Here is a 26,978-nt window from a genome sequence, read left to right on the forward strand (position 1 = left end):
CAGGGCCCAAGGTGTTGGGCCATCTTCCACTGCTTTCCCAGGCCATAGCAGAGAGCTGGATCAGAAGTGGAGCAGCCGGCACTTGAACCGGCATCCATATGGGATGCCGGCACTGCAGGCAGTGGCTTTACTTGCTACACCACAGTGCAGGCCCCCCAATTAGCTCTTTTTTTTTTTTTTTTTTTTTTTTGACAGGCAGAGTGGACAGTGAGAGAGAGAGAGACAGAGAGAAAGGTCTTCCTTTTGCCGTTGGTTCACCCTCCAATGGCCGCCGCGGCCGGCGCGCTGCGGCCGGCGCACCGCGCTGATCCGATGGCAGGAGCCAGGTACTTACCCTGCTCTCCCATGGGGTGCAGGGCCCAAGGACTTGGGCCATCCTCCACTGCACTCCCAGGCCACAGCAGAGAGCTGGCCTGGAAGACCGGGACTAGAACCCAGTATGCCGGCGCCGCAAGGCGGAGGATTAGCCGCGGCGCCGGCCCCCAATTAGCTCTTGAAAGAGCAAATACTAAAAGTCACTGACTAGATGCCTGTGCTAGCACCTGAGTGCTTCCCACCTTCTCGGAAGGCTTCTTTCTGGGGGAGAAGAGTAAACCTCACAGCTGTAGGGCCGAGTGTTTCAGGGGAAGGAGCTGCGGACCTCGCTCAGGCACAGCTCATCCACACTGCTGGGCCGGGCCCTGCACACTGTCTGCAGACACACGGCTTCACCTGCCATCAGTCACGGGGGCTGTCAGAGCCTTTGATTCAGAATGTCAAGTTCTGCTGCAGAGGCAGGCCCGGTGGCTGAGTGGACGCCAGGCGCTAGGGGCCTGAGGGGCGCCCCAACGACAGGACAGCGTGGCAGGCTTCACAGCCTCGTCGGCAGCTTGAGCCTGTGCCGGCCTGAGCCTCGGCACCCGCAGCTGTGCAGGAGGGACCAGCGCGCAGCTGACTCAGCACCACCTAGCACAGCACCCTTGCAGGACCTGGCCTGTTGGGCTCCTGCAGCGTGGATGGACGGACAAAGTGACCGAAACGTCTTCTCCAGAACTGGACTGTGGCTGGGGCTCACCCCGCAGGAGGGTCACCACTAAGGTCCAGTGCGGAGACGGGAGTCGCAGAGGAAGTGCCCGAGGTCCCAGGAAGCCAGCTGTCAGGTCCTGAGTCCACAGGCGGTCGCGTGCTATGACGTGAGGGTGGCATGCACTTCCCATCCCACCCTGCGCCCCTTCTTGCCCTTAGTGTTTCCTCGCAGGCCCTCTTCCCCCTCTCAGAGAGCTGGCTGTGGTTAGATCCATCTCTGCAGTAAATCACTGGTGCCTAATTGGTGTTATAGAAACCCTTTTAGTCCATCTTGGAAAAGAAAATCAGATCTGCACCCAGGGACTTGCCAGCTTCCAGTGTGCAGAGCTGAGGTCCAGTCTGCATTCATGAGTCTTACGCACAGTTTCTTCAAAAATGGAGCAAGGGTTTTGTTGTGGCGGAGGGACAGACAAAGCCCTTTTGATTCTATTCTTCCTACAAATGGAGTCTTTTGTGAAAGGAACTAAAAATGAAACAGCTTCACGTTCCCTCACAACACTGGTGCTGGGCATTTTCTGAAGGCGGGAGGAGGCCACTCTGCAAACCCTCACCCTGGCCACTCCTGTACTTCTCCGAACATCTTCCCAGGCCACGACTCTTGCTGCTGTCAAGGTGCACAGTGACATACCTGGGCCCAAGGGTCCACTGCCCACATGACCCTAGTCCATGTGACCCTGGAGGGACCTCAGCTCCACCCTTTCTCCAGGCCCTTTGCTGCCGATTCCTGGATTCCTGTCATCCGCAGACAAGGACTGTGGCCTGGGGCCCTGCCCTGTGCTCTCCTGAGGCTCCTCCTCTTCTCCCATGGGGTCCCGAGGCAGGCGGCAGGTCTCGGGGACTCAAGAGAGCTCCGTCCCCGCACCTTATCGGCCTGCAGTGATGGTGCACACTCTGAGCCCCAGATTACAGCGTGCTCACCCATGGGACAGCTCAGAGCTCTGCTGAACGTTCCAGACTCTTGTGTCTCCAGTCATAGTCAAGACAAAGACAAATACTGCAGCCACCCTCCAGGGGCTTGGCATCGTGTGGGCCCCAGGTGGGTTTTATCTTGTATAATCCTCATCCCTGCATGGTGGTGCCTCATCGCCCAGTCACAGGAGGGACCCATGTAACTCACCTGGGAGCAGAGCTAGGATTCAAACCCAGGGTGCTCGTGTTCAAGGCTGGGGCTGTGGGGAAAGTGGGGTTTGGTGCAGCGGTTCAGATGCCATGCAGGGTACCCCCATTCCATGTCTGCTTCTGACCCATCTTCCTTCTAATGCACACCCTCGGGGGAAGCAGGGGACTTGGGTCCCTGCCACCCACGTCCTGAGGTGGGCAGTTCAGATGGAGTTCCAGGCTCCTGGCTTCGGCTGGGCCCATTTACAGCTGTTGGGGGCATCTGGGGACTGAACCAGCAGAGATCTCTCTCTATATCTTCCCCTCTCTCTGTCACCCTGCCTTTCAAATAAATAAATCTTTAAAAAAGAAAGATGAAAAGGAAAGAAAGCAAGCTGGGGCTGGGGCTGGGGTTCACAGCCTGAGCTGGGAGGAGGAGCTGCCCTCGGAGAGGCCTCAAGTGGGCGGTGAGGACGTGTTTCCTGCCAGATTCAAGAAAGGGCTCAGACCACGAGGAAGTTCTGTTTTGCAACGGAACAAGCAACTTGGAAGTACACAGTTCCAGAGTGGACTGGTCCCGTTTCTCACCGGCACTGCCCGTCACCGGCCCTGTGTGTCTTTCTGCTCTGCTGTGCCCGCCCACCCCCGATCCCTGCTGTCGTGACCACAGGGTGACTGCAGCAGCTCTGGCCGTCACATCCAAAGTCCCACAGCCTCAGTGGGGAGAAAGCGGTTTCTCTGTGCATCTCTCTTTGTAAGGAAATCCTTCCCTGGAAGTGCCTCTGTCTAGGCCCAGGTGTGACCACAAGAGGGGCAGGGGCACAGAGTGGCCGTCATGACTGGCGTAAGCTGCCTGTGCACAGCTCAGGGCCCACAGGCTGGGACACCCCAGTCCTGCCATTTCCTCAGGGGGCCACTCTCCTTCCAAGCCGGCAACAGGGCAGTGCTGGCGCTCCCACTGGTCCCCATCACCGCCTCCACACAGGCCAGCGTGAGCCTGAGTGCCTGTCGTGAGCACTGGGCCGTGCTCCCTCACGGTTTCCTCCCAGTCTGGCTTCGCTTATGGCTCGGTGGCTCCTGACGGCAGGAAGTGCAGGCTTTGTCTGTGCTGAGACGCCTCTGAAACGTGCCCGCGTGAGTGGCTGTTTGTTCATTAGGAGGTGCCGTCTTTGTTCTTGTCCTGCCCTGGTAACATCTCGTCTGCAAAGGCTTGTGGGATGCCTTTAATCATCCCGTTTGGACCAGGATGCGCTGAATATTTCTCTTTAATGCCAGGAAACAGATTACCATGTGCTGCACACCCCGTGGAGTTCTTGCTGAGTTCTGTCTCTGTGCCACCAGGAAACCAAAAAATGTGATTGATTAACCTTACAGCTTGCGCCATGCTGTCTGCCCTAAGCAGCCCCTCAAAAACTGATGTGAAATCTCTTTCAGGTTTTTATTAAAATTCACCTTCCAGGCTCCTCTGTACCTGGGGCGTGAAGTTTCCCCTGCTTTGGAAGTACACATGTTAGCGTGATCAATGCAGTCGATCAGGAGACAGATGCCAGCCCTGCCCCTCGCCAGCTGTGTGACCCAGAGTGAGCCACTCACCCTCTCTGGGTTCTGCCTTTCTCATCTGCTTAATAAAGGAGGAGCAGGCCTGTGCCCACACTGCCGAGGTCATTCACGGTCCACCACTTACCTCCAGGGTCTCCCCTGACACCTGCTCACTGTCCCGTGTTTGTTTTCCATTGCTGTTGTTTTTCACAGGTGACCACGAGGTGACTGGCTTCATGATCCATATTCGCCTCATGGTTTTTATGTCAATAATCTAGAGTTTGGAGTCAGCGAGTTCCCCGGCTGAACTCTGCCTAGGGCTGTGGTGTGGGTGCCTGGGGCTGGAGTTCCCGCCTGAATGATGTGTCGGGGGCTGCACCTGAGGCCTGGGGCTGGGGTTGGCTTCCCTACTCACCACGTGGCCTTTGGCAGATGCGGCTCCTCATGGGTCACTGGACCAGGGCCAAAATCTGCAGTCGTCCAGGAGCTGCCGTTTAGATGGTGCCACACTGGGGTTTTGGTGGCAGGTGGCGCCTGCCGCAGTGCCCCAGAGTATGTAGAAGTGTGGAGGGCCTGAGTGGCCGAGCAGTTCTGTGGAGGATCCTCTCTTGCAGTGACGTGATGGTGATTCCCTCACAAACCCAAGAATGAGCTTTTCTTGGGGTGAGCATCTGAGGTGTGGTTTGACACCCCCGTCCTGCATCAGAGTCGGGTTCAACTGCCGGCTCCAGCTCCTGACTCCAGCTTCCCCCCAGTGCAGACCCTGGGAGGCACCAAGTTGGGGGTCCCTGGGAGACCTGGATTGCAATTTTGGCCAGGCTTTGGCCTGACCCAGCGCTGGCTGTTGTGGCGTCTGGGGAGTGAACCAGTGGATGGGAGCTCTCTGTCTCTCAAGTGAAAGAAATAAGAGCATTATGTTTTCTGGTTCATGCCTTTGAACGTACAATGCCTTGTAAAGATTAGAGCTTATTTTCACCTTTTTGGAAGTTCTGATAATGAATCAGCGTATTCCATAGGAAATTAATTAGACCACAACGGTGATCAGAGAGTGTATTTAGCCCTTTCCTCTTTCCTGCTTATTGATCTTATTTTTTTTAAGTGTATTTCTTGTCATCAATGGATAATCATTAATGGAATCACTTAGGTCTTCAGAGAGCTACAGTGGCATCTATCAATTTTTTTTTTTTTTTTTGCCAGGTAGAGTTAGGCAGTGAGAGAGAGAGTTATAGACAGAGAGAGAGACAAAGAAAGGTCTTCCTTCCGTTGCTTCACTCCCCTAATGGCCACCACGGCCGGCGCTGCGCTGATCCGAAGCCAGGAGCCAGGTACTTCTCCTGGTCTCCCATGCAGATGCAGGGCCCAAGCACTTGGGCCATCCTCCGCTGCCCTCCTGGGCCACAGCAGAGAGCTGGACTGGAAGAGGAGCAACCAGGACTAGAATCTGGGGTGCCGGCACCACAGGCGGAGGATTAGCCAAGTGAGCCACGGCGCTGGCCTCTATAAATGTTTTAAATGTTTTGTTTGACTTTTTTTTTTTTTAATGTAAAGGAGGTTAAAACATTGAACCTAAATACAGGTTGTAAAAATTAAGGAAAATATTAACTCACACTCTAGCTTTAAAACTCTTTTAATGATGTATTTTAGACCTTTTTTTAAAAAAATTTATTTTCTATTTAGAGGGGAACACACACACACACACACACACACACACACACACAGGTTTTCCAGCTACTGGGTCACTCTACAAATAGCCACAATGTCCAGGGCCTACAACTCCATCCGGGTTTCCCACATGGGTGGCAGGGGCCCAAGCACTTGCTACAGCTCTGCTTTGCTAGCAGGGAGCTGGATAGGAAATGGAACAACTGGAACTCAAAGCAGCGCCAGCCCCTTTTCTGTTCTTGGCCTGCTGTTCTTGCTGGTTCTCGTTCTTGGATAGCTGTTGACCTCCTCCCCAGCTGACTCGGAGCCTCAGTGCCACATCCTGTTTCCCGCCACCGTTTTCTGCCCCCCACCATGGCTTGAGGTGGCGCCCTCCTCAGGCCCCCTTGAGCTGACTGCACGCTGCACCCCGTGTGCTCCCAGTCTCATCCAAGCCCCAGGCTGTGTCTCCCACCCGCCACATGCCAGCCAGAGGTCTTTGCAGCCTGTGCCAACCTGACTCCTGTGCTGCAGAGGCCATGGCTGTCAAGTCTGACGCAGTGAAGAGAGGGGGTGGCAGATGCCTGGCCTGCAGGTGGCAGGACACGCCTTCTTCTTTTGGCAACAGAGTCAAGCCCCAGCCATCCTTGGTTGCCCTGACCCATGCAATGGGATCACGTCCTTCTCTGGGAAGTCCAGAGGGTGCCCTGGGCACCTTGGACCTGCTCTTGGATATGAGTAAGCCAGGCCAGGGTGAGAAGCAGGGCAGCAGAGCAGGTGTGTGTATGGTGGAGTGGTGGGAGGAGTCCTGGAACATCAGCCACCACTGACCCTGCCAGTCCCAAGACTCCCAGGCTTCTCCGGTTTGCTTTCTCTTTGGCTCAAGTCTGGGCTCTGAGCTGCTGTGGGAGCTGCTGGCAGCTGGGGAGAGCCTGCAGGCCCTGGCCCGCCAAGGCTGCCTGCCACGTATGCTTCTGTTCTAGGCCCTCTCTCCTGACTCCTGGCTGCCTGCAGAGCTTGGCCCCATGCCTGCTGCTCTGCTCCTCCGAGGCGTGCCGGACTCCCTCTGCAGACACGATAGCTGATGCACCTGGCTTTCTAGCCCACCTCTGTCCGCACACGAGCCTGCGTGCCTGGGCTCGGCCCTGGCCACACTCCCCCAAGTTCTCATTCACTATTCCATCCCCTAGGCTGCTCCCAGCGATGGCTGCCCTGGGCTGCTCTGTTCTCCAACACGAGCGGGTCCCCATCAGAACCCCCGAGTGCTCGGCCCTTCCCTTCCTTTGTGTTCTGGGGGCATCTTCCTGGGCTGCCTCTCCCTCTCTGGGCACTGCTCTGTCTGCCTCAGTTCCCGCACGCGGTAGGGAGCAGTGGGCATTTGGGGCATTGATCAGAAATGGTGCCGTTGCTGTTTGTGGTGACAGGAGTGATGTGTCACGCTTGGGTGTGATGTGAGGGTGCTGGCTGCTCAGGCGCGGGACCCCTCGTCCAGGGAATCTGCTTAGTGGGCGGGGGGAGGCTTTCTGGGACCCAGAGCTCTGAGAGAATGGACAAACCCTTGGGGCTGCTGGCTGGGCCGAGAACTCAGGATTCACAGAACCGGGCCACTATTGACCACGTCGCTGCTGCCAGGTCTTAACCAGGCCAGTGTCCCAAGGAAGCAGTGGGATGTTTTGCCCAGAAGTTTCCGGAGTTGGGCTGGGCTGTCCCTGGAGGAGGAGCCTGGTCCTCACATCCCAGAGATGCCTGTCTGTCCAGCAGAGTTATTTTCTTGAATTCTGGGGTTTGTGGGCACATCTGACCCCCAGGCCTTCGGCAAGCGTGTGCTCCTTCCCGCACTGGGGTCTCTGTCCTGCTTGGGGGTCTCTGGGGACTCCCTGGTCCCAGCCTCTTCTCACCACAAACCCTGCTGGGTGGGTGGCTCCCGGTGCCTCAGAGGGTCCGAGCATCTTGGCAGGCTTTGAGATGAGGACATGGTCCTTCTGGGCCCAGCCGAGCCGAGCGTGCAGCCCCAGTGAGGGGCTGCTGCTCTCCGCCCCCTGCCTGGGCTGCCCAGGGTGTGCTCTTCAGTTGCTGCCGTGTGCTTCAGGACACTGGGGGGTGCTGGGGCTGTGACTGAAGCTCGGGTGACAGCCTTGAGGTGTGGAGGCCTCCTGCGGGCGGAGGGCAGCCTGAGGGCTCCAGACCAGGGAGGCTGTGGACGCCGGCTGCTGGTGCTGTGGGGCGTCCAGTCCAGGCCGTGTTCCCAGGTCGGACTCATGCACTGCCCTGCTGCACAGGAGCCCCCGGCGCCCCTCCTGAGACACGTGGGACCACCCACACCGGACACGGCCTCAGCAGCATCCGCTCAGCCCTGCCCTCTGCCTCCAACCCGCTGGGCAGCTGGCCACATGGCCACTTGGAGGGCTCCTAAAGTGATTAAGAAACCATGGGCTTGTGTACAGCAGGGGCGTGGGAGGGAGGGCAGTGGGGGGGCACTGAGCAGACCTGGACCCCCTGCGTTTAGAAGTCCCTGTGTGAGCGATTGCTCAAACCAAAGATGGAGAGAACCTAGCAGCCTGTGTGAGAGGCCTTTGTGCATAAAGCCCCAGGCAGGCGAGAAATGAGGTTGAAGGGGAGCTCTCTGGCCCGGAGGCTTCAGCCCCCCATGCGCTTCCCAGGGGGTGTCTGTCACCAGCTCCTGGGCTGCATCCCCCGGGGTGACGCAGGAGGGTGCACCTGGACAACAGTGCATCCCGGCCCTGCATTCCTGCAGAGCTGGCCCGTCGCTGTGCCGGGCGCAGCCCCGCTTCCCTCTCATCACACGGCCGCTCACAGGCCCTCTGCAGGGAAGTCTATTAATACGCTTTCAGCTTCACCATGCTCGGTTTTGCGATTTTTCCCAAATACTCTTCAAATGTTCTTGCCTTTTAAGGGAACAAAACAAAGGCAGAACCCCCTCACCTTAATAATCATTCTCCGTGAGCTCCTGGGAGTCTAGGACCCGAGCTTGGACCCTCTGAACCGTGTTCACCTGGCTCTCTTTCCCTCCCCCTCTGCACAACATCACGGCCTTGCCAGCTGGCGAGCTCGGCGTCCCTGGAAGGGAAGGGACAACTGAGGTTCACCTCGGGGCGGTGGAGCCCACACCACAACTGCACCCAGGTGGCCACGGCCAGCGACACCACCGTGCGCGGCTGGGACACACGGAGCATGAGGTCAGTGACGCCCCCACGCTTCCCTCTCCTGCTCCACTCCCTTCCCTTCCTCTCCCCCATCGCCTCACACAACCACAACACTGGTGGTTTCCCGCAGATGCGCGTGGGCCACGTGGCTTGCCCTCACTTGGTTTCTGCAGAGATCCTGCGTCTCATCCTCTTCCTGTGCTGAGCTGGCACACAGCTGCTGTGGAGTGTCCAGCTCCCATGGCGCCGTCCCTGCCTAAGTGGCCGTTGACAATGAAAACTCGGATTGCCAGCAACACGGATGCCCCGCCTCTACCATGAACCCTGCAGGGCGACAGGTGCAGCCCCCGGGGCAGGGCTCTCGTGCAGTTGTCTTTGACCACGTCTGTGCCCTCGAGAGGCGCACCTGTTGGGTAATGGTATTTTGTCATCTAAGTAATTATATGCAGTAACCACCAGTTCTAATGGAACAAATAAGAGTGATTTTTCTGTTCCACCAGTGGTTTTGATAGGCAGAGGAGTGATGGCGGGCACGTCTGTTACCATGGCGACGGAAGCCTGCACAGCTTTTTTAAGATACAGTTTATCCCCTCAGCACACCCTAATTTATCACCGAGCGGAAAAGACGGATGTCTCGTAATAACTCGTGTCGCTCCCAGGGTGGGGGCACGGCTTTAAATTCAGCTCCGAGGCCCCTCTGAAAATCCGGGGCTGATCTGTGCCCGCCCTTCCTCAGCGTGAGTATGTCTGCACACAGCGGGAGCTGCAGCCTCAGACGTAGACCAGATGAACCCCTGGGTCCTACCGTCCGCTTTTCCTGTTCTCATTGTTTCTTGAATGATGTGAGGCATTTCAGCATCTGTGGACAGGAAGTTAAAAGGCAACATTGCAGACCAAAATAAACAGAAATGAGACCTGGCCTTGGTTGTCGGTGTCTTGTACCCGCGTTGTGTTGCTGGTGTTGTGACGATGACGGGCTCACACCGGCGGTGGGTCTGCCACAGAGCAGAGGTGTGGCTCCTGCCTGGGGACCCTCACTTCCCTGTCCTCAAAAAGCTGTGGTCCTGGTTCAGCCAGGATGGCGTGAGTGCTTCCTCTAGGATGTCGTAGCTTTCGTGTTAAAGCCACTCCCGCTGGAGCCTGCCGTGAGCCTGTCGTTGGTAGGAGTGTGTGTGTGACTGTCCACCAGTTCTCTGGGAATTGGCCACATTTTCTGCATTGTACTGCCTGTTTCACTTGAACAGTGAAAGTTGGGGCATCTTATTTCAGAAAAAGGCTATTAGGATACTGAAAAATGGCAGGATATGGAAACCTATTCCAGATTTAAAGGTGGTTTAGGCTGAAAAACTCACCATGAAGGAAAAAGAAAGGGACTGCCTTGGTCTTGGAGAGCAGGGGTAGGTGGGAGGCAGTTACAGGGCACAGGTGTCCCCGGTTGTCCACTGTTCCCACTGAAGCTGTGACAGGCAAGGGCGTTCAGTGACCCCAGGAGAGGTTGCAGTCCCACTGTGAGAGGAGGGGGGTAGGACAGCAGGGCGGCAGCAGGCCATGGGCCCCAGTGCCGACCACATGCAGGCCTTGTGTTTCTAACCCCACTGTGCGCCCTGACTGGCTCTGCCCTCTGTTGGGAGCTCATGGCATCAGAGGGACCATTGTGAGCAGAACCTGACTGCAGGTCCTATAAGGAGCAGTCAGGAGCTCTGGGGATCTTGGCTTAAGTTATATATGCACACATGTCCTTTTACGTGTGTGTGTGTGAGCATGTGTGCCACATATGCATAAGTATGTACCTGTGTGAACATGCGTGCATGTATGCACAACTGTGTGCCTGGGTGTGAGCATGTGTGCATGAATCTGTGAGTATGTGTGTGACAGCACGTGTGCACATAGGCATGAGTGTGCATGAGCACATTCTCCATCGACAGATCATGACTCGCTTCACACACTCGTCTTGCATCTCCCGTCTTCAGCATGAGTGGGCTGCACAGGGCCGTCAGTGGTGTCCCTGGGGGTGCGAGCAACTAGAAGACAGGCCCAGCCACAGCAGACAGCGCATCCTTCATCTGTTTTCATAGCTCTTCCAAATTGTCTTCTCTCTCTCTCTGTCTCTCTGTCTCTCCACACCGGCAACACAAGTTGTGCCACCCTCATCTTCTGTCTTGTCTTTTTCTTTCTCGCTGTGTCTGTCCAGAATGTGCCAGCTGTCGGTCCCAAAGGCCATCTGAGCTTCTCCAAGGTGGTTGCTGTCCCTTTGGCTTGCTGCCTCAGGACACCCAGGCCTGGGTTCTGGGAAGCTGATGCTGCCTGCAGAGCCCACAGCTTCCTCTGGTCCCCTGAGCCCTCTGTGTGCTGCTCTGCTTCCCTCCCACAGCCAGATATACTGCATAGAGAATGCCCACGGACAGCTGGTGCGTGACCTGGACTTCAACCCCAACAAGCAGTACTACTTGGCGAGCTGTGGAGACGACTGCAAGGTGAAGTTCTGGGATACCCGGAACGTCACGGAGCCCGTGAAGACACTGGAGGAGCACTCCCACTGGTAGGGTGGCGCCTGGGGGAGGGGCCCTGCCCTTATCTGGGTGACTCTTCACTGGGAAAGGCACCGCCTGCTTGATTTGTGCTTCTCAGTCAGTCAGCCCAGTTCTGTTTTTCCTAAAGAAATGGTAACTCCAAAGCTGAATGGTTGTGATTTATAAACACAGGAAGAGAAGAAAAACATTAGACTCCATTTTCTACGGAGACGGTGCTGGTTCAGCTATGCAAACATGGGCCGATGCCCACACGGCACTGATGCGGTGCGTGGGAACTGGGGCCCACCCAGATGTCCACCAGCAGGTGACTGGTGAAGTCACTCAGGAGACATCCACGCAGTAGGGGTCTGTCACTGTCAGGAGGAGCGGGGAGCCCAGGATCCCTCGTTTCCCCGAGATCTCGTTTGACTGCTTCTTAGCCACTGGGGACTTTTTGCCAAGAAATGTACCACATGCAAAGTGTGAATCCAGACAAAGTGTGTGGGGGTTGTGCTCCCAGAGGTGTGCAGAGGTCAGAGCTGAAGGAGGCCTCTCCTAGGTGAGGGAGCACCTCACAGGGGTTCTACTTCCCCTAGCCCTGCAACCAGAAAATTTAAAAATCCAGGCGGCTGCACTGCGTTCTGGCAGGTTCCGTGAGTTGCTGCAGTTTGCTGTGCCCTTCCTGGCCCTGGCCTGGACACCCCCGCCACCCCATGGCAGCATTTGGTGCAGACGAGTCGGGCTCTGTCTGGTGTCCCAGGTTATCACTGACCCCCACGCTGCTTCAGACTGCTGTGGCCTCGGAAGTGTCCACAGCTCGGGCAGCTGCCCCTTCCCTCTGCAGGGTCAGATGGTAGTGGTCCTCATCACCACCTGCTGAGAGCAAGTAGGGCCAGTCCCCTGCTGCAGACCCTCCGGGGCCCCACTCGCAGTCCAGCGAGGGCCTCGGGGACTCCTGCTCAGGCCCCGCCGCCCTCTCCCTCCACAGGGTGTGGAGCGTGCGCTACAACCACTCCCACGACCAGCTGGTGCTCAGTGGCAGCAGCGACAGCAGAGTCATCCTGTCCAACATGGTGTCCATCTCCTCCGAGCCCTTCGGCCACCTGGTGGATGACGACGACACCAGCGACCAGGAGGACCGCCACCTGGACGAGAAGTAAGGACGCTGGGGCCGCGCACGCCCCCTGCAGATCCGGGTAGATGATGCAGGTAGCTGTGCACCCAGCTGTGTGGTTCAGGTCAGCACCCACCGTGGTGGGTCTGGTGAGGTCTTTGGTGTGGCTTAGATGTCTTTGTGTACTCTTACTGCAGGCCCTGTGCGGCATCCTAGAGATGGCCACCTTGGCAAGGCTGAGACTGACCTTTGCCCACCTGATAGAACCCCTCCCCCCAAGGCAGGACACACAGCCATGCACACCCTCGCTGTCCTGGATTTGGGGGTGTGTGCACAAAGCTGTTGACCTTTGCTTGTGGCCCTCAGTTGCTGGACAGGTGTAGGCCAGCCCCTCGGTCCCAACTCAGCCCTGCTTCGTCCTGGGACACGTGGCACATCCTGCACGCTCTGCTGCTGAGCCTTGACACGTCTGTGAGGGGAGATAGCTCGGGGCAGGGCTCACCTTGCGACACGTGGGGTCAGAGCCAGCAGGACTCTTGTCAGGACTCTGCGTTAGGAGGCAGCACGGTGAGAAGAGGCAGGGCCCACGGGGAGACGTTTGCAGGGGATGCCCCGCGTTTCTCTGGTGTTTGCCGGTGGCAGCTGCTGGCTCTTGGTGGCTGAGAGGGAGGAGACTCTGCAGTGAACGGGTTGAACCCTAAACCATAGGCAGGCCTGTGGTTCTGCTGTGAGCTCCTTCCCGGGTTCCCGTGGCTGAATTCCACGCGGGAGGGCCTTCCCCACGGCCTCGTGTGCAAAGTCTCAGAAACGAGGCCAGCCAGGGCGCACACTGAGCGCATGTGCCGTGGGGTTCCCTGCCACTACATCAGGGGAGTTGGTCATCCTGGCTGGGCCTGCGTGATGACCGAGGGCTCCCTCTGCCTGGCCCGCGTTGGAGAAGGGAGCCATGGCCGCATCTGGGGCCAGCGGATGCTCTCTGTGGGCCTCCTGCAGTCCTGATGTCCTGTTAAGTCCAGGGAGACACAGAGCATCAGCAGGTCATTGACCACTGGCAGGTCCCCGCCCTGGGGAGCCGGGCGAGGCAGGGACAAAGTGGGCTCCTGAGGAGTGCAGCTCTGGCAGAGGAGGCTGCAGGGGCACCGGGCAGTGTGGGGGTGCGTGGGTGCTCTGAGAACTGGGAAGACAAAGAAGCCTGCGTGCTGAGGGCTGGGCAGCTTTGGGTGCCAGCCCTCAGTACGCAGGCCCAAGGCTTCCTCGCTAGCACAGGCCCGAGGCCCACGTCCTTGACATGTGCGCTGCCTGCTGGGAAAATGCTCCCTTCTCGTGTGTGGGTTGTGTGTTCCCGGCTCCTAGAGGAGGCTGTGGCTCAGCTCAGGGAGGACAGGCAGGAAGCCCGGCACCAGGACCACACAGGCTGGGTCCTGCTCCCTGCTGGGCAGAGGGGCCTCTGTCTCTCAGTGCCAGGGTCCCTGACAGCCCACGCCCACTTCCCAGCCAGGCCCCTCGGATTCTGCATGGGCAAGGGAGTGGCAGGGGCGAGAGCAGCTGCTGCTGCGGTCCTTCTGCCTTGGTGATGGCATCTCCCACCGTGCTTCCCTCAGTCACAGGACTGTTCCTGAGCCCGGGATGCCCCCAGTACTGCAACACATCAGCCAGGCTCCTGCAGGTCCAAGGGCCCAGGCAGCCAGGACACTCCCAGCCAGTGGCACCAACTTCTGTGAACCACAGGGTTTGGGGTTCCACTCCTCACCTCGGTAGTTAGGGCCCGTGTGACTGCAGGGCCCGTGCCACCTGCCCAGTGCAGGCTGCGGGCACTTCCCCTCACGCAGGGGGAGCACCCAGGCCCAGCGCGCGGCCGTGTGTCCCTGCGGCTCTCACCCGCTCACGTCCATGTGTGTCGGATTGCAGGAGCAAGGAGCCCCTGCAGGACAACGTGATCGCCGCCTACGAGGAGCACGAAGACAGCGTGTACGCCGTGGACTGGTCCTCGGCCGACCCATGGCTGTTCGCCTCCCTGAGCTATGATGGCAGGCTGGTCATCAACAGGGTCCCCAGGGCTCTGAAGTACCACATACTGCTCTAGCCGCTGGCAGCAGCCCTCGTCCGGCCTCCCGGTGCCCTTGCTGGTGTGCTGCGCCCTGGAGGCCGTCTGTTTTCCAGACAAACCCCGATCTGGGCAGCCAGCGCCTCCTCCCTCTCGTCTGGGCCGTAAAAGGCGCTGTGGAGCCTCTGCCGCGGCCCAGCTGACGCCCGCACGGCCCCTTGTCGCCGCCCGGCCGCCGCTCGACTCCAGTGTTCTGTTCAAAGGGTGTAGGGAGTTTGTTTTTACAAAGAAAATCCTGTCCCCGTAACATGAATGCATCCTTGTCTTGAGATTAGAAAGGGAATAAAGTCAGTGAGGCCACGCTGCAGGCCCAGCACCTCAGATGCCACACCACCAGGAGCTTTGAGTGTCTGTCCTGAAAGGATGCAGGTGGACAAGGTGCCTGGCACGGAGCTCCCAGGCTCTGCCGCCTAACAGCTAAGGGTGTGGCGCCCCAGGCACCGGGTCCCCCCACGCCCTCTGGGATTCAGTGATTCTGCCTCCCTGTGCCTGGGAGCTCTCTGCCTGTACTTTTCTTATAACCTGCAGTCTGCTCTGTGAGCAAAGCCCTCTCCCTAGCTTCCGGCCCTCCTCGTCCTCTGAGTGGCTTCTGCGGCAGAGCCAGAGATTGGAACTGGGATGTAGTGCGGCCACGCGGTTTCCCCATCCGGCTTCAGGCTCTCTGTGTCCTATGTAAACTCTGCTCTGCGTCGTCTTGTGAACACCTTGTAGTCTCACACTTGGACTTGTTACGATGCCGTGAGGCCGAGAAGTGTGCTGCCCGTCAGCCTTACTGGGCCTCCTGGCTGCTCTGTCTGCACCACCAGAGCGGTGCTGAGCAGGGTGAGGGTCGCCCATGGCAGGCGGCGTCTCAGCCCCGTCTGACTGCACGGGGCAGGGGGATCACCGGACCCCACTTTCTCCACCAGGCCTGGGCCTAGGCCTGGGCAGTGCACACTGGGAAGTGAAGATGAAACGTCTCTGGCTCACCCGCCCCTCCTGGCCAGGCTGCAGCCTCCACGGACCCCTCCTCTGACGACAGCCCCTCCATGTGGGCACTCCTCCCTCGGGCTCCAGGAACCTGGAGAAGCGGGGTGTACCCGGAGGGGAGCCCCGTCCCCTCATCTATGCAGTGCCTTTGGAAGAACTACCGCCACAGTGCTGGGGAAGCTGAAAAGCTTGGGGTGTCAGGAGCCTGGGCACCAGCTGGGCGACCCTGAGTGGCAGGAGACGGCCCTCAGAGGGACCCGCTCTCTCAGGGCAGGTCTGCGTTCAAGAGCAGGCCCTCCCGAGCATGGGTCTGGGGGGGGTGTGGGGCCCCGCAGACTCCTCCCAACCCCCCCCCCCCCATCTCCTGCAGCCGGAGAGGCAGAGCAGGAAGACACCAGGATAAAAGGGAGAGAGAAAAGAGAGGAAAATATAGAAGAATCAAAAGACTATGGGTGGAGAGCAGATCTGAGGAGGGCAGATGGAGCCAGCACACGAGGGGCTGTAGGGCAAGGGCCTCGGGATGGCAGGAAGCCAGCTGGGGTGGGCCCGAGGGGACCCCACCACCCTGCAAGGCCTCGGCGCAGCAGGAGGGGCTGAGGACGCCCCTGCCACCATTGCTGGATTTTTCCTGTTCTGGGGCGGCTGGGAGATCCCACAGCCCCCGTTCTGTGTCAGCCCTGCCCTGCCTCCTTGAACCTCGTCTACAACACTGACCGCCCCGGCCCTAGACCCCAACTCCCGTTGCTGGGCTCGTCCCAGTCGCTGGGAAGCCCCTTGGTTGTGGGATGGGGACCTGTGCATCTAGAATGTTCCTCAGGGCAGGAAGTCAGGATGATGCAGCCAGCTGCTAGGCTGTCGTGTCATCCCCGAGAGGGTAGCATCCCTGCTCCCAGATGCTGTGGCCCCTGCCATGACAGCATCTGGTCCACGTGCTGTCTGGGGACAGCTGCCGGCCCAGGACAACAGCCACCAGGTCAGTTATCCTCAGGCTGAGCATCCCTGCTGCACAGAACCTCCTGGGCTCAGCTCAGACTCTGGGGATCTCTGGGGCCCAGGCCCAACCTCTCCTTCCAACCCCTCCTGCCCCCACCCCCTGTGGCCTCCATCATCCTCCTTGGGTTGTTCAGGCTCCCCGAGGCAGGCACTCCTCACTGTTCCCCTCAGACTCCAGCCACCTGAAGGCCACTGCCTCAGAGCCCTCCCCCACCAACACCCCAGCCTCGTCACTGTCACAGCAGCTGCCCGTCGCCGTCTACGCCTGTTCACGCTCTGTCCATGGCTCCATCTTTCTGTGGACCACAGGAGGCCTCGGTCCTTCTAGTTCACCCAGAACCCATACCAAGAGCAGTGTGGGGCCTGAGCCGGCGCCCTGAGAGCACGCGGGCCAGGTGACTTCATCCTGGACGCCTGTCCAGGCTGGATCTGTGCGGGGCATGGCGGAGAGGACTGCAGAGGTCAGGGAAACTGACAGTGGTTGCAGACCACAGCCCCCTGCCTGCAGTCCCCCGACCCCGTGTTCAGGCAACCCTGGCCCAAGAGTGGCTGTACCCTGCAGCATGGCTGTCCTGTACCCCGTGTGGTGTGACTCCTCCTGTAGCCTGTGTGGGTGACTCCTCCTGTACCCCACCTGGTGTGACTGTCCTGTACCCGACATGGTATAACTGTTCTATACCCCGCCTGGTGTGACTGTCTCGTACCCCACATGGTACAACTGTTCTATACCCCACCTGGTGTGGCTGTCCTCCTGTACCCCGTGTGGTGTGGCTCCTCCTGTACCCCACCAGGTGTGACTGTCCTGTACCCCGCCAGGTGTGACTGTCCTGTACTTGTGGCATGGCTGTCCTCACGTTTCCTGCAGGACTCTGTGAGGCCAGAGCCCACTGTAGAGGGCAGTGTCACGTTCCTTCCGAAAACCACAGTCCTGAGTTCCAGAACGCAGCTGGCCACAGGGCTTTGGACCCACAGCCACCCATCCTGGCTCCCCCGCCTCGCAGGACCACCCTCTGCACCAGGAAAAGGAGCCGCTCTCCTCTCGGAGGTTCTTCCCACTTCCGCCTCCCTAACCTTCCTCATGTGCCTCTTCCCCACCTGAAATACCAGGCAGCTTCCCCCATGGCCTCTGGCCTCTGCAGCCTCTGTCCCGCAGTCCACACCAGTCCCTCTTCCAGTCCACCTGCGAGGGAGAGCCAGCCTTGGGCCTTGCGTGCTGGATTCTCTCCCAGGGTCCCCGTGTGGCCTCTCGCCCCAGGCACTGCCAGCCAATTCCAGCTCTTCTGTGGGTCTCTCAAGGAAGTGCCAGGACAGGAAGATGAATGCGCACCTGCCAGGGTGGGGTGCTGGGGCCAGGCGTCCAGGGTCATGTCCTGCTGCATGGGCTGCTGTTCTATTGGAAGATCCAACCCCTCCTTCAGGGTGTTACTTTGGGGATTTGTTTACCCTGACACATGTAGGACATGGCCTGCCCGTTTGTGTGTTCAAGACTTAACCCCAATGTGATGGTATTGTGGGGGCCTTTGGAAGGTAATTAGGGTTACATGAGGCCAGCAGGGTGGGGACCACACAATTGGGTTCATACGCTTATAGGAGACAACAAAGGCCTCCACCCCCACCTCCATGTGCCCCCCGTGCACTGGCATGAGGTCACAGCAGGAAGGGGGTGCCCACCCAAGCGGCTGAGACAGTGCCCAGTTAAGTAGGGACACACACATGTATGTCCATCCTAAAACACTGGCCAGAAGCCATGTCAGCCAAGTGGGAGCACATTTTATGTTAGGATGTAGGGTTTCCCCTACAGCTGGGTTCCTGGCAGCAGGAGCTGGGTGGAAAGCAGACGAGAGGCAGGGAGCAGTCCATGAGCTTTCCGTCTCAGCAACAGCTGCCCCAGGGCAGAAGTGAGCGCAGTGGGAGCTGGTGAGGTGTGCCGCAGGGGAGGGCACGGGCAGAGCCCACAGGCGTGGTGCCCCGGCCATGGTGCTGGAGCAACGCTGTGGACAGTGGTCCCATCTCCGCTTTCCAGATGAGCTCTCACGCTGGGTGCCTTGCTCTGGGTGGAGGCACATGGAGTGTCCGCTCACTCAGGCCCTTGCACGCTGCTTCCGCTGGCCTGGGTGACAGCTCTCGTGCTTCAGTTTAAACCACTCGACGTAGTCGTTCTCCCTGTTACTCTGTCCAGTGCCACTCCCTTTCCCATCACAGCGCTCACCCACTGGGAGATGAATGTTACGGCGCTCACCCCTACGAGACCACACGTGTCATGAGGGCAGGAAGTCCTCCTCTTCATTGCCATGTCCTCAGCACCCAGCACAGGGCCTGGCACAAGTGGGTGGATGGACAAAGCAGATAGTTACGTGGGTGGATATTTGAGTGGGTATATATATGGGTGAGTGGAAGAGTGGGTAGACGGATGGATGCGTTAATGAGTAGATAGTTCAGTGGGTGAATGGACGGGTGATTTAATGAGTGAATCGTTGAATGGATGGTCACATGCATGAGTTAATGAGTGGGTAGGTGAGTGGGTGGATGGATGGGTTAATGAGTTGATAGTTGAGTCGGTGGATGGATGGATAAGTTAATGAATGGATAGTTGAGTGGGCGGATGAGTGAGTGGATGCAGGGATGAATATGAATGACTTGAAAATTCTTGAGCCAAGGCAAAAACGAAACCCAAAAACCATGTGATGAAGTAAAGAACAGGTTGGTTGGCAAAACCCAGAGCCCTGTTCGTGCCACCCTGAGTGCTCTGTGAGTCCTGTGAAGTCAGTGCAGCCCAAGGGTCTCTCCTGCAAACGAACTCCTTGCTGGGACTTAGTGCGGTGGGTGTCGGGCGCTGGCATAGTCCTGTGGGTCTTGTTCTAAACACAGCGGGGAGCCCTCTCCACGTTGAATGGAGCCACCAAGTCTCAGATGTTTCTCGCCTTCCTCAGCTCATACAAAGGTTCTTCTATGGAAGTATCAGTAAAGGACTGAAACCTCATACTCCCTGGAGGGATGAATGGAGATCCCACCGCAGATGCAAGCTGATGTTTGGTGGAAAATGCACTGAGAGCCCTCGCTTGGTCCTAGACAGCAGAGGATAAAACTGGACTCCCCAGGATGCTGTCCACTGCATGTGGGTCCAGAGTGGCGGTCTGTAAACACATAAAGCATTGTGCAGTGTGCAAGCCCATTTCCTAAGAATCAGCAGAGGTGGCTCTGGGATCACCCGCCCCTCGGTGGGCATATTCTATGTCTGTCTCTTCTCTCGGGTAATAGATCCTTAAAAACGCGTGCCGTGCACCAGGTGCCTGGCGAGCTGCCTGCCTGTGCAGGGGCCCAGAGCGCTTCCCAGCCACTGTGCAGCTAAGCATCCCACACTGCGGAATCACAAGAACAGCCACATGGGACCCAGCTTGCACATGGGACATGACACAGCCTGTGTGGACCAGCACCTGGGGAGCACTTGTTGAATCAGGACACTGGTCACTGGCCACACCTGCCTTGCATGGCCTCCCCACCCCCATTGGCCACCAACATCAGCACCCCCTGTGCTCGCCTGACCCCCTGCTCAGATTTGTCCTCTCGGCCTTGCAAATGCTTTCCTCCACTCTGAAGGCCACCTCGGGGGTCAGCGCCCGGGGTCTCCCCTGTGTCTGCCTTCCCTGACTAGTGCAGCACCAAGCGGAGTCAGCCTGGGAGCCCCTGGGAGCCTTCTCAGGGCTGGCTCCCCACGGAGGAGGCGGCAGGGGGAGGCCCTGTGCTGTCCCGTGATGCACACAAGAATTGGAAGATCCCTGCCTCCGCCACCCGGCACGTGGCGCCTGGAACCGTTTTCTTTGAAAGCAGCAGTCGCACCAGCTCCGCTTGCCTCTGGCTCAGGAACTTGAGTACAGGTGAAACCCCACCTTTCTCAGCCCAGCATTCGAGGTGCCCATCTCCCGTCTCCCCGGCTCTGTGCCCTGAACACACAGCTTCCCAGGGACGCACCCCGTGAGCTGCCCAGTCTCACGTCCTCCAAGCCAGTGTTGCATTCTGATCAGTGGCTAACACTGGGCAGGGAAGGGGAACATAGGACTGGAGAGGTCAAGGCAGCACAGGTTTATGGAGCCACCACCTTGTGCCAACACGGACTGGGCAGGAGGTGAGGCCCGGCCCCCAGCCAGGGCTGGGTCTGGAGTGGCCTCCTTGTGGGTCTCAACCTCTGTCCCCAAACCCAGAGGCCTGTGAGGCTGGTTCCTGAGGGTGGGGACGTGTGGCTTAGTCCAGGGAAGAGGCTGGGGCAGTTCAGTCCCCCTGCAAAGGTTTAGAGAGCAAATGAGAAACAGCCAGTGCTGGCCGGGCTGAGAGGCTGAGAGGCAGACCGCAATGTGGACGGCGGGGCGGGGGGGGGACCGGTCCAGCTGGGCATTGCTTGTCAGCCACAGATCCCACGTGGACCTGACACCGGCCTTCAGGTTTGATGGAAGCTGGTCACGTGCATGCATTTTGGAAGGTTTGTTAAAGAGAAAGCATGGGGGCCGTGCTGTGGCTCGGCAGGTTAGGCTGCAGCTGGTGAAGCCCACATCCCATACTGGAGTGCCTGTTGGCATCCTGGCTGCTCCACTTCCGATCCAGCTCCCTGCCAATGCAACTGGAGAGGCAGCAGTAGACGACCCAAGAGCTTGGGCCCCTGCCGCCCACACGGGAGACCCGGAGGGACTTCCGGACTCCTGGCTTCAGCCTGATCGAGCCCTGGTTGTTGTAGCCATTTAGAACTAGAGGATGGTAGATTAATCTCTCTCTCTCTCTGCACTCCCACCCTCTGTCACTCTGCCTGTAAAATAAATAAATTCAAAAAGAAAGCACAAAGCACCTTCCTGAATGAGTGACACCCGGCAGATCTTAGAGCCGCACGGGTGCTCTTGCTCTCTGGGAGGGGACCGGAAGTGGAGCTCGGCAGGCGCCACGCCTCGCAGCTGGGGTGCACTTGTCTTCCTGCCCTAGATCCAGGCTCTCACAGGCACGGAGGTTCCCGGAGTGAGCTTGCTGGCCACCAGGCCTGCTGCTCAGACACCTAACAGTCGGCTGTGGGTGCAGAGGCTGAGAGAAGCCGCAGGCAGCCCAGAGTCCGCCCATCCCGGGGCCCACAGCTGACTGCGCACCTCCCCCCCTCACTGCGGCCACCCCCCCCCCCAAGCTGTCTCCACCCTCCCCAAACACAGCCCCTTCCTGCAGCTTCAGCTCGGTGCCAGTCCCCAGCTGGGAGGCCTGGGCAGGGGCGACAGGAGAGCCCACAGGAGACACCTGTGATGCGCAAGGCGAGGCCCTCCTGGCCCAGGTAGGGCTGGGTGGTCAGGGCTGCCCCAGGAGGGCTGGAGGGGCAGGACAGTGTTTCTAGGAAAGAGGACAGCTCTGCTGAGCCTGGGGAGCAGAGAAGAGGTGTGGGGAGACAGCTGGGAGGGGCAGCGGCTGCAGAGCCTGGCCTCCTAGGGTACTGTGGTGGGCCACAGACACCAGGCAGAGCTGGCACCACCCCCCTGCTGATCCTGCCCCCTTTGTTAGCCCAGCTCTGCCCCAGGGGAGACCAGGGGTGGGCAGGGTGGCCACTCCCAGCCGGGGAAGAGCCTGCCTAGGGCCCTGCTCGGCCTCAGGGACTGGCAGCTTCAAGGCCACTTCAGCGTCTGTGCCTCCGGCTGACCGCTGCCCTGCCGTCACCAGGCGACACAACCAAGGGGACCACGCTCCTCCCTCAGCCCTGTCCTCCCTGCCAGGGGTCCCCTGTGACGGTGACAGTGCTGCCTCCCAAGTCCCAGGACCGTCCTGTCTGCGTGGGCGCCCAGAGAGGGGCCCTTGGGTGGCAGGAGCCGTTGCCCGTCCAGGTGCTCAGGCCCGCGGGGCTCAGCTGGCCCGTCTCCACTGCTGTCTCCACAGTGCAGGGGAGGCGGAGCCGCAGGTGCCTAGCAGGACTGGATGGGGGTGGGGGGCGGAGCCCCATCCGTGAGTGGGGTACAGACAGATGCAAGCCACGCGTTGGAGACAAGAGAAGTGAGGTTGAGTTGGAGCCAGGAGACTGCAGGCAGGGGCACTTCGCTGCTCCTTGCTGATTTCCAGGGGGCACTGAGGGGTCTTTAACCCAGGCGGGGGCGGAGCCAAAGCAAGTCTTGACTGTGGGGTTTCTGTGCTGGGGGCTGGGTCGTCCCTGGGTCGGAGAGGCCTGTGAGGCACAGGGGTCGGGGTTGGGCCCAGGGAGGCAGAGACTGTGGATGCGGGCCCGTGTTCAGGGCACAGGCACACAGCGGGCCCTCCCGGGGGAGGGTGGACAAGGGGGAGAGACAGCTGAGGAGGGGTGGGTAAGGAACACAGGTTCCCTGGCCCACAGTGTCCCTGGGATTGCCCGTGGAGCTGATGGGCGGGACTCCTGCCCTTTAAACTAGCCCAGGGACCGCCCTGGCCACTCAGGAGCACGCCCCAGGCGCTCAGCAAGGCAGGGTCCCCAGGGTCAGTCAACTCCTGGTTCTCAGACGAGGCCCTTGGGCAGGCATGAGGGGCCGTGGGACTCAGGCACACCTGCCCTGGCGCCACCTGTGACCTCCCTTAAGTGTCACGTGGACCAGCTGCGGTTGATCTGTAGGACCCCAGGGAGGAGCACTTGCCAGGAGCGAGGAGCAGCAGGGGGACACCCCACAGGGTGGCCGGGGCCTGAGTCTGCAGCCCCTCCAAATGGGAGTCAGAGCCCCGAGCCCCGAGGCAGAAGCGGCACAAGGGGTCGGGAGGACTGAGCCTGCGCCCTTCCAGGCTGCCAGCTGCCGCATGGTTAACCACCGGCCCTGCCCAGCCACTCGCCTCTGTGCTGGAATGCTGCGACTGAAGATCAGCCATAGCCGGTGATTCCTAGTTCCTGCTGCACCACCACGCAGAGCCTGCTGGGCCGAGGAGCGGCCTTGGGTGTGGGGGGTGCCCTTCATCACAATCCCAGACCCAGGTGCTCTCCAAGGCTCCGCTGGAACAAGGGGGTCCCAGCCCTCCCAGCCCTGGCTGCCTGGCGCCTGGCACACAGCTCTGTGAAGGCTGCAATTCTCCGCCCCCACCTCCGGCTGCTGGGCTGGCCGCAGGGACTGCTTTGATGCTCGGTTCAGAAAATAACCAAGACGCTTTTGAGACTTGCACTCATCAGCGGTTGTTAAAAGCGTCCCAGGCCAATTACTGGGGAGCAGAAGCCGGAGGCAGAGAGAAGCTGCGTGCCAGGGGCCTCCAGCTCCTCTTGCAGCTGGGGGAGGGGCTAGCAGCTGGAGGCGCCCCAGTTCCTGGGGAAGGGGAGGGGGAGGGAGTGCAGAGGTGCAGTGGGGGGGGGTCGCGGCGGGGAGCTGGGGGCCAGTGAGCGCACAGAGGGCCAGGCCTTGTGCTGCTCCTCTGCTAGCCAGTCAGGTCTGAGTGGTGCCCAGGCATTGTATGGGCCGTGACCTCTGCACAAGGCACCTCCTTGCTCCCTGGTCGGTGCCACCAGCGTGGAGGGGTGGCTGTGATCACAATGAGACAATGAAGGCGTTCCCGTACTGACTGCTTGTAGCAAAGCTTGTGCTGTGCTGTGGGCCACCATGGACTCTGCTCTTGGGCAGAGCCCAGCAGGGAATGGCCTGCTCTGCTCAGGCCCTGCCCAGCACAGCAGGGGAGGCAAGGGAGAGCTGGGCCTGTGGATCTCAGCCCCAGCCTCCCTGGCGGAGCCACCCCTGAAAAGTGACCCAAGTCCCCAGGGAGGAGCGATGAGCACCCAGGACCAGTGAGGTGGCACCTGTGGGGTGGTCCTGCGTCCTTCTGTTGTTGTGGGGTTCTGTGTGCCTACTGATCATTTAGCAGATTTTAATCTTTGGAATATTATGGAAACTTGAGCAGAAAGGAGACATTCCCCACACTGCCCGTGTTGTGGTGTCTCCCCCGGGTGTGCCCTGCGTGGCCGGCACTGGTGCTCGGTTACTGCCGCAGTCCACACTTTACACTTGGCGCTGGGCATCGTGGGGCCCTGGGCACCGGTGCTCATGTGTGCGGAACATGGATCACGTGTTCCGGGGCACACAGAACAGAGCCACTGCCTCGGGCTCCTCTGTCGTCTCCCTGCCCTCTCACCCCGGCCACGACCGTCTCCGTGGCTTTGCCTTTCCTGAGGTTGGAGCCATTGAGCAGCCTCTGCCTGGGGCTTCTCTCGCTGAGTGGCTGGCACGGAGCTTCCTCCATGTCTTCGGAGGCTCCATGGCTCATTCGCACGGAGCGCTGCAGAACGTGGCGTCAGGTGGTGGATGAGTTTCTCCATCCACCCATCTACTGAAAGACATCTTGGTTGCTTCTTCTAAGCTTTGGCAAAGCAGAATAAAGCTGCCTCAACTTCCATGCGTGGACACCCGGCTTCCTTCTGACCCCTGTTGGCTGGAGGGAGCTGGACGCCCGTGGGACGACTCGCTGAAGCTGTGTGGCTGTTAGGACAGGCAACGTGGTTCCCATCAAAACAGGTGCAGAGCGGACTTTGTGCGGGTGCCTGCCCCAGGTGCGTGACTGAGCTCTGAGCGAAACGTGCATTTCAAAGCTGCTGGGCATTGCTGTTGTCAGTCCCACAGGAGCCTACTCTGAGCGCGCTAACGGCAGAATCTTCACTCCAAACGCAATCCTCCCTCTGGCCACCACCCCCTCACCTGCTGGAGGGAGGAACTTGGAGTTATGGCTGCCTCTTCCCCTCCTTGGAAACAACCAAGGCAGCCACAGTGCCGCCCGTCTACCTCCCGATGGCCTCGGGCCCCTGCAGCCCCTGCTCATCCCCTCTGTTGTCCATCTTCTTCCTGCCCTGAGTATCTTGTCCAAATGCAGTCCTGACCTTATGACCCCCTGACTCCAGACTCCGCAGGTCGCAGGTCTCTGCTGCCTGGCTCTAGCCACGCCCCAACATCCAGTGAGCTTGTCTGGTTTCAGAACTCTGCGAGTCTCGTTCTCTGGCTGGAACGTGCTGGAACAGCCCCAGAATGCCCTGTGCCCCAGCCTCCAACTGAGCTATCCTTCCTCTGGGCTGTTTCCCCGACCACCAGGCCTGGGCAGCGGCTGCACCTGAACCGCAGTGCCTGGTTCTTACTGTGACCCTGAGCCTGGTCTCGTCTGTGCTTGTCTGCTGTGCTCCAGCAGGTCCGGGCCCCCCGGGCGGCAGTGCCCAGCCTCCCATCGTCTGCTTTGTGTGTGCACATGTTTACAGAGTGGGTGCCTGGACCGCATAGCACAGAGGCCCACAATGGCTGGGAGGGGGTGGATCAGGGACGCCTGGGGAGGGCCTGAATTCAGGGCTTGGCAGCAGAGGAGCAGGTGGCTGCCCAGGCTGCACAAAGCTGCCCCAGCCCAGGGAGCTTGTGGTCAGGGGTCCTACAGAGCCTGGTAGTGCAGGAGACACTGGGAGGTGCTGGGGTGATAGGTCCATGCTGGGGAGGTACTGGGGGTGTTAGGGTACAGGCTGGGGAGGTACTGGGGTGTTAGGGTACACACTGGGGAGGTACTGGGGGTGTAGGGGTACACACTGGGGAGGTACTGGGGGTGTAGGGGTACACACTGGGGAGGTACTGGGGGTGTTAGGGTACACACTGGGGAGGTACTGGGGTGTTGGGGTACACACTGGGGAGGTACTAAGGGTGTTAGGGTACATGCTGAGGAGGTGCTGGGGTGTAGGGGTACACACTGGGGAGGTACTGGGGGTGTAGGGGTACACGCTGGGGAGGTACTGGGGGTGTTAGGTTACATGCTGGGGAGGTACTGGGGTGTTGGAGTACACACTGGGGAGGTACTGGGGGTGTAGGGGTACACACTGGGGAGGTACTGGGGTGTAGGGGTACACACTGGGGAGGGACTGGGGTGTTTGGGGTACATGCTGGGGAGGTACTGGGGGTGTAGGGGTACACACTGGGGAGGTACTGGGGTGTTAGGGTACACACTGGGGAGGTACTGGGGGTGTAGGGGTACACACTGGGGAGGTACTGGGGGTGTTAGGGTACACACTGGGGAGGTACTGGGGTGTTAGGGTACACACTGGGGAGGTACTGGGGGTGTAGGGGTACACACTGGGGAGGTACTGGGGTGTTAGGGTACACACTGGGGAGGTACTGGGGTGTTTGGGGTACATGCTGGGGAGGTACTGGGGGTGTTAGGGGTACACACTGGGGAGGTACTGGGGTGTTAGGGAACACACTGGGGAGGGAATGGGGGTGTAAGGGTACACACTGGGGAGGTACTGGGGTGTTAGGGTACACACTGGGGAGGTACTGGGGGTGTAGGGGTACACACTGGGGAGGTACTGGGGTGTTAGGGTACACACTGGGGAGGTACTGGGGGTGTTGGGGTACACACTGGGGAGGGACTGGGGTGTTGGGGTACACACTGGGGAGGTACTGGGGGTGTGGGGTACACACTGGGGAGGTGCTGGGGTGTTAGGGTACACACTGGGGAGGTACTGGGGGTGTTAGGGTACACACTGGGGAGGTACTGGGGTGTTAGGGTACACGCTGGGGAGGTACTGGGGGTGTAGGGGTACACACTGGGGAGGTACTGAGGGTGTGGGGTACACACTGGGGAGGTACTGGGGGTGTAGGGGTACACACTGGGGAGGGACTGGGGGTGTAGGGGTACACACTGGGGAGGTACTGGGGGTGTTGGGGTACACACTGGGGAGGTACTGGGGTGTTAGGGTACACACTGGGGAGGTACTGGGGGTATAGGGGTACACACTGGGGAGGTACTGGGGTGTAGGGGTACACACTGGGGAGGGACTGGGGTGTTGGGGTACACACTGGGGAGGTACT

At 59.6% G+C, this 26,978-nt stretch overlaps 1 protein-coding gene across 5 annotated transcripts in view; it reads left to right on the top strand.

The window, feature by feature from the left end:
- EIPR1 (EARP complex and GARP complex interacting protein 1) overlaps positions 1-14,568 on the top strand; it is a 128,161-nt gene extending 113,593 nt beyond the window's left edge. For all 5 annotated transcript variants that reach the window (XM_051833299.2, XM_070069472.1, XM_070069471.1 and 2 more), the window contains 4 exons: positions 8,404-8,540; positions 10,879-11,046; positions 12,006-12,173; positions 14,040-14,568. In XM_051833299.2, coding sequence (XP_051689259.2) covers positions 8,404-8,540; positions 10,879-11,046; positions 12,006-12,173; positions 14,040-14,214 — 648 coding nt within the window. In that variant the 3' untranslated portion in view covers positions 14,215-14,568. The remainder of the gene's footprint in view (positions 1-8,403; positions 8,541-10,878; positions 11,047-12,005; positions 12,174-14,039) is intronic.
- Positions 14,569-26,978: the final 12,410 nt, after the last annotated feature.

Source organism: Oryctolagus cuniculus, chromosome 2 (assembly GCF_964237555.1).
Source record: "Oryctolagus cuniculus chromosome 2, mOryCun1.1, whole genome shotgun sequence".
Lineage (NCBI taxonomy): Eukaryota > Metazoa > Chordata > Mammalia > Lagomorpha > Leporidae > Oryctolagus > Oryctolagus cuniculus.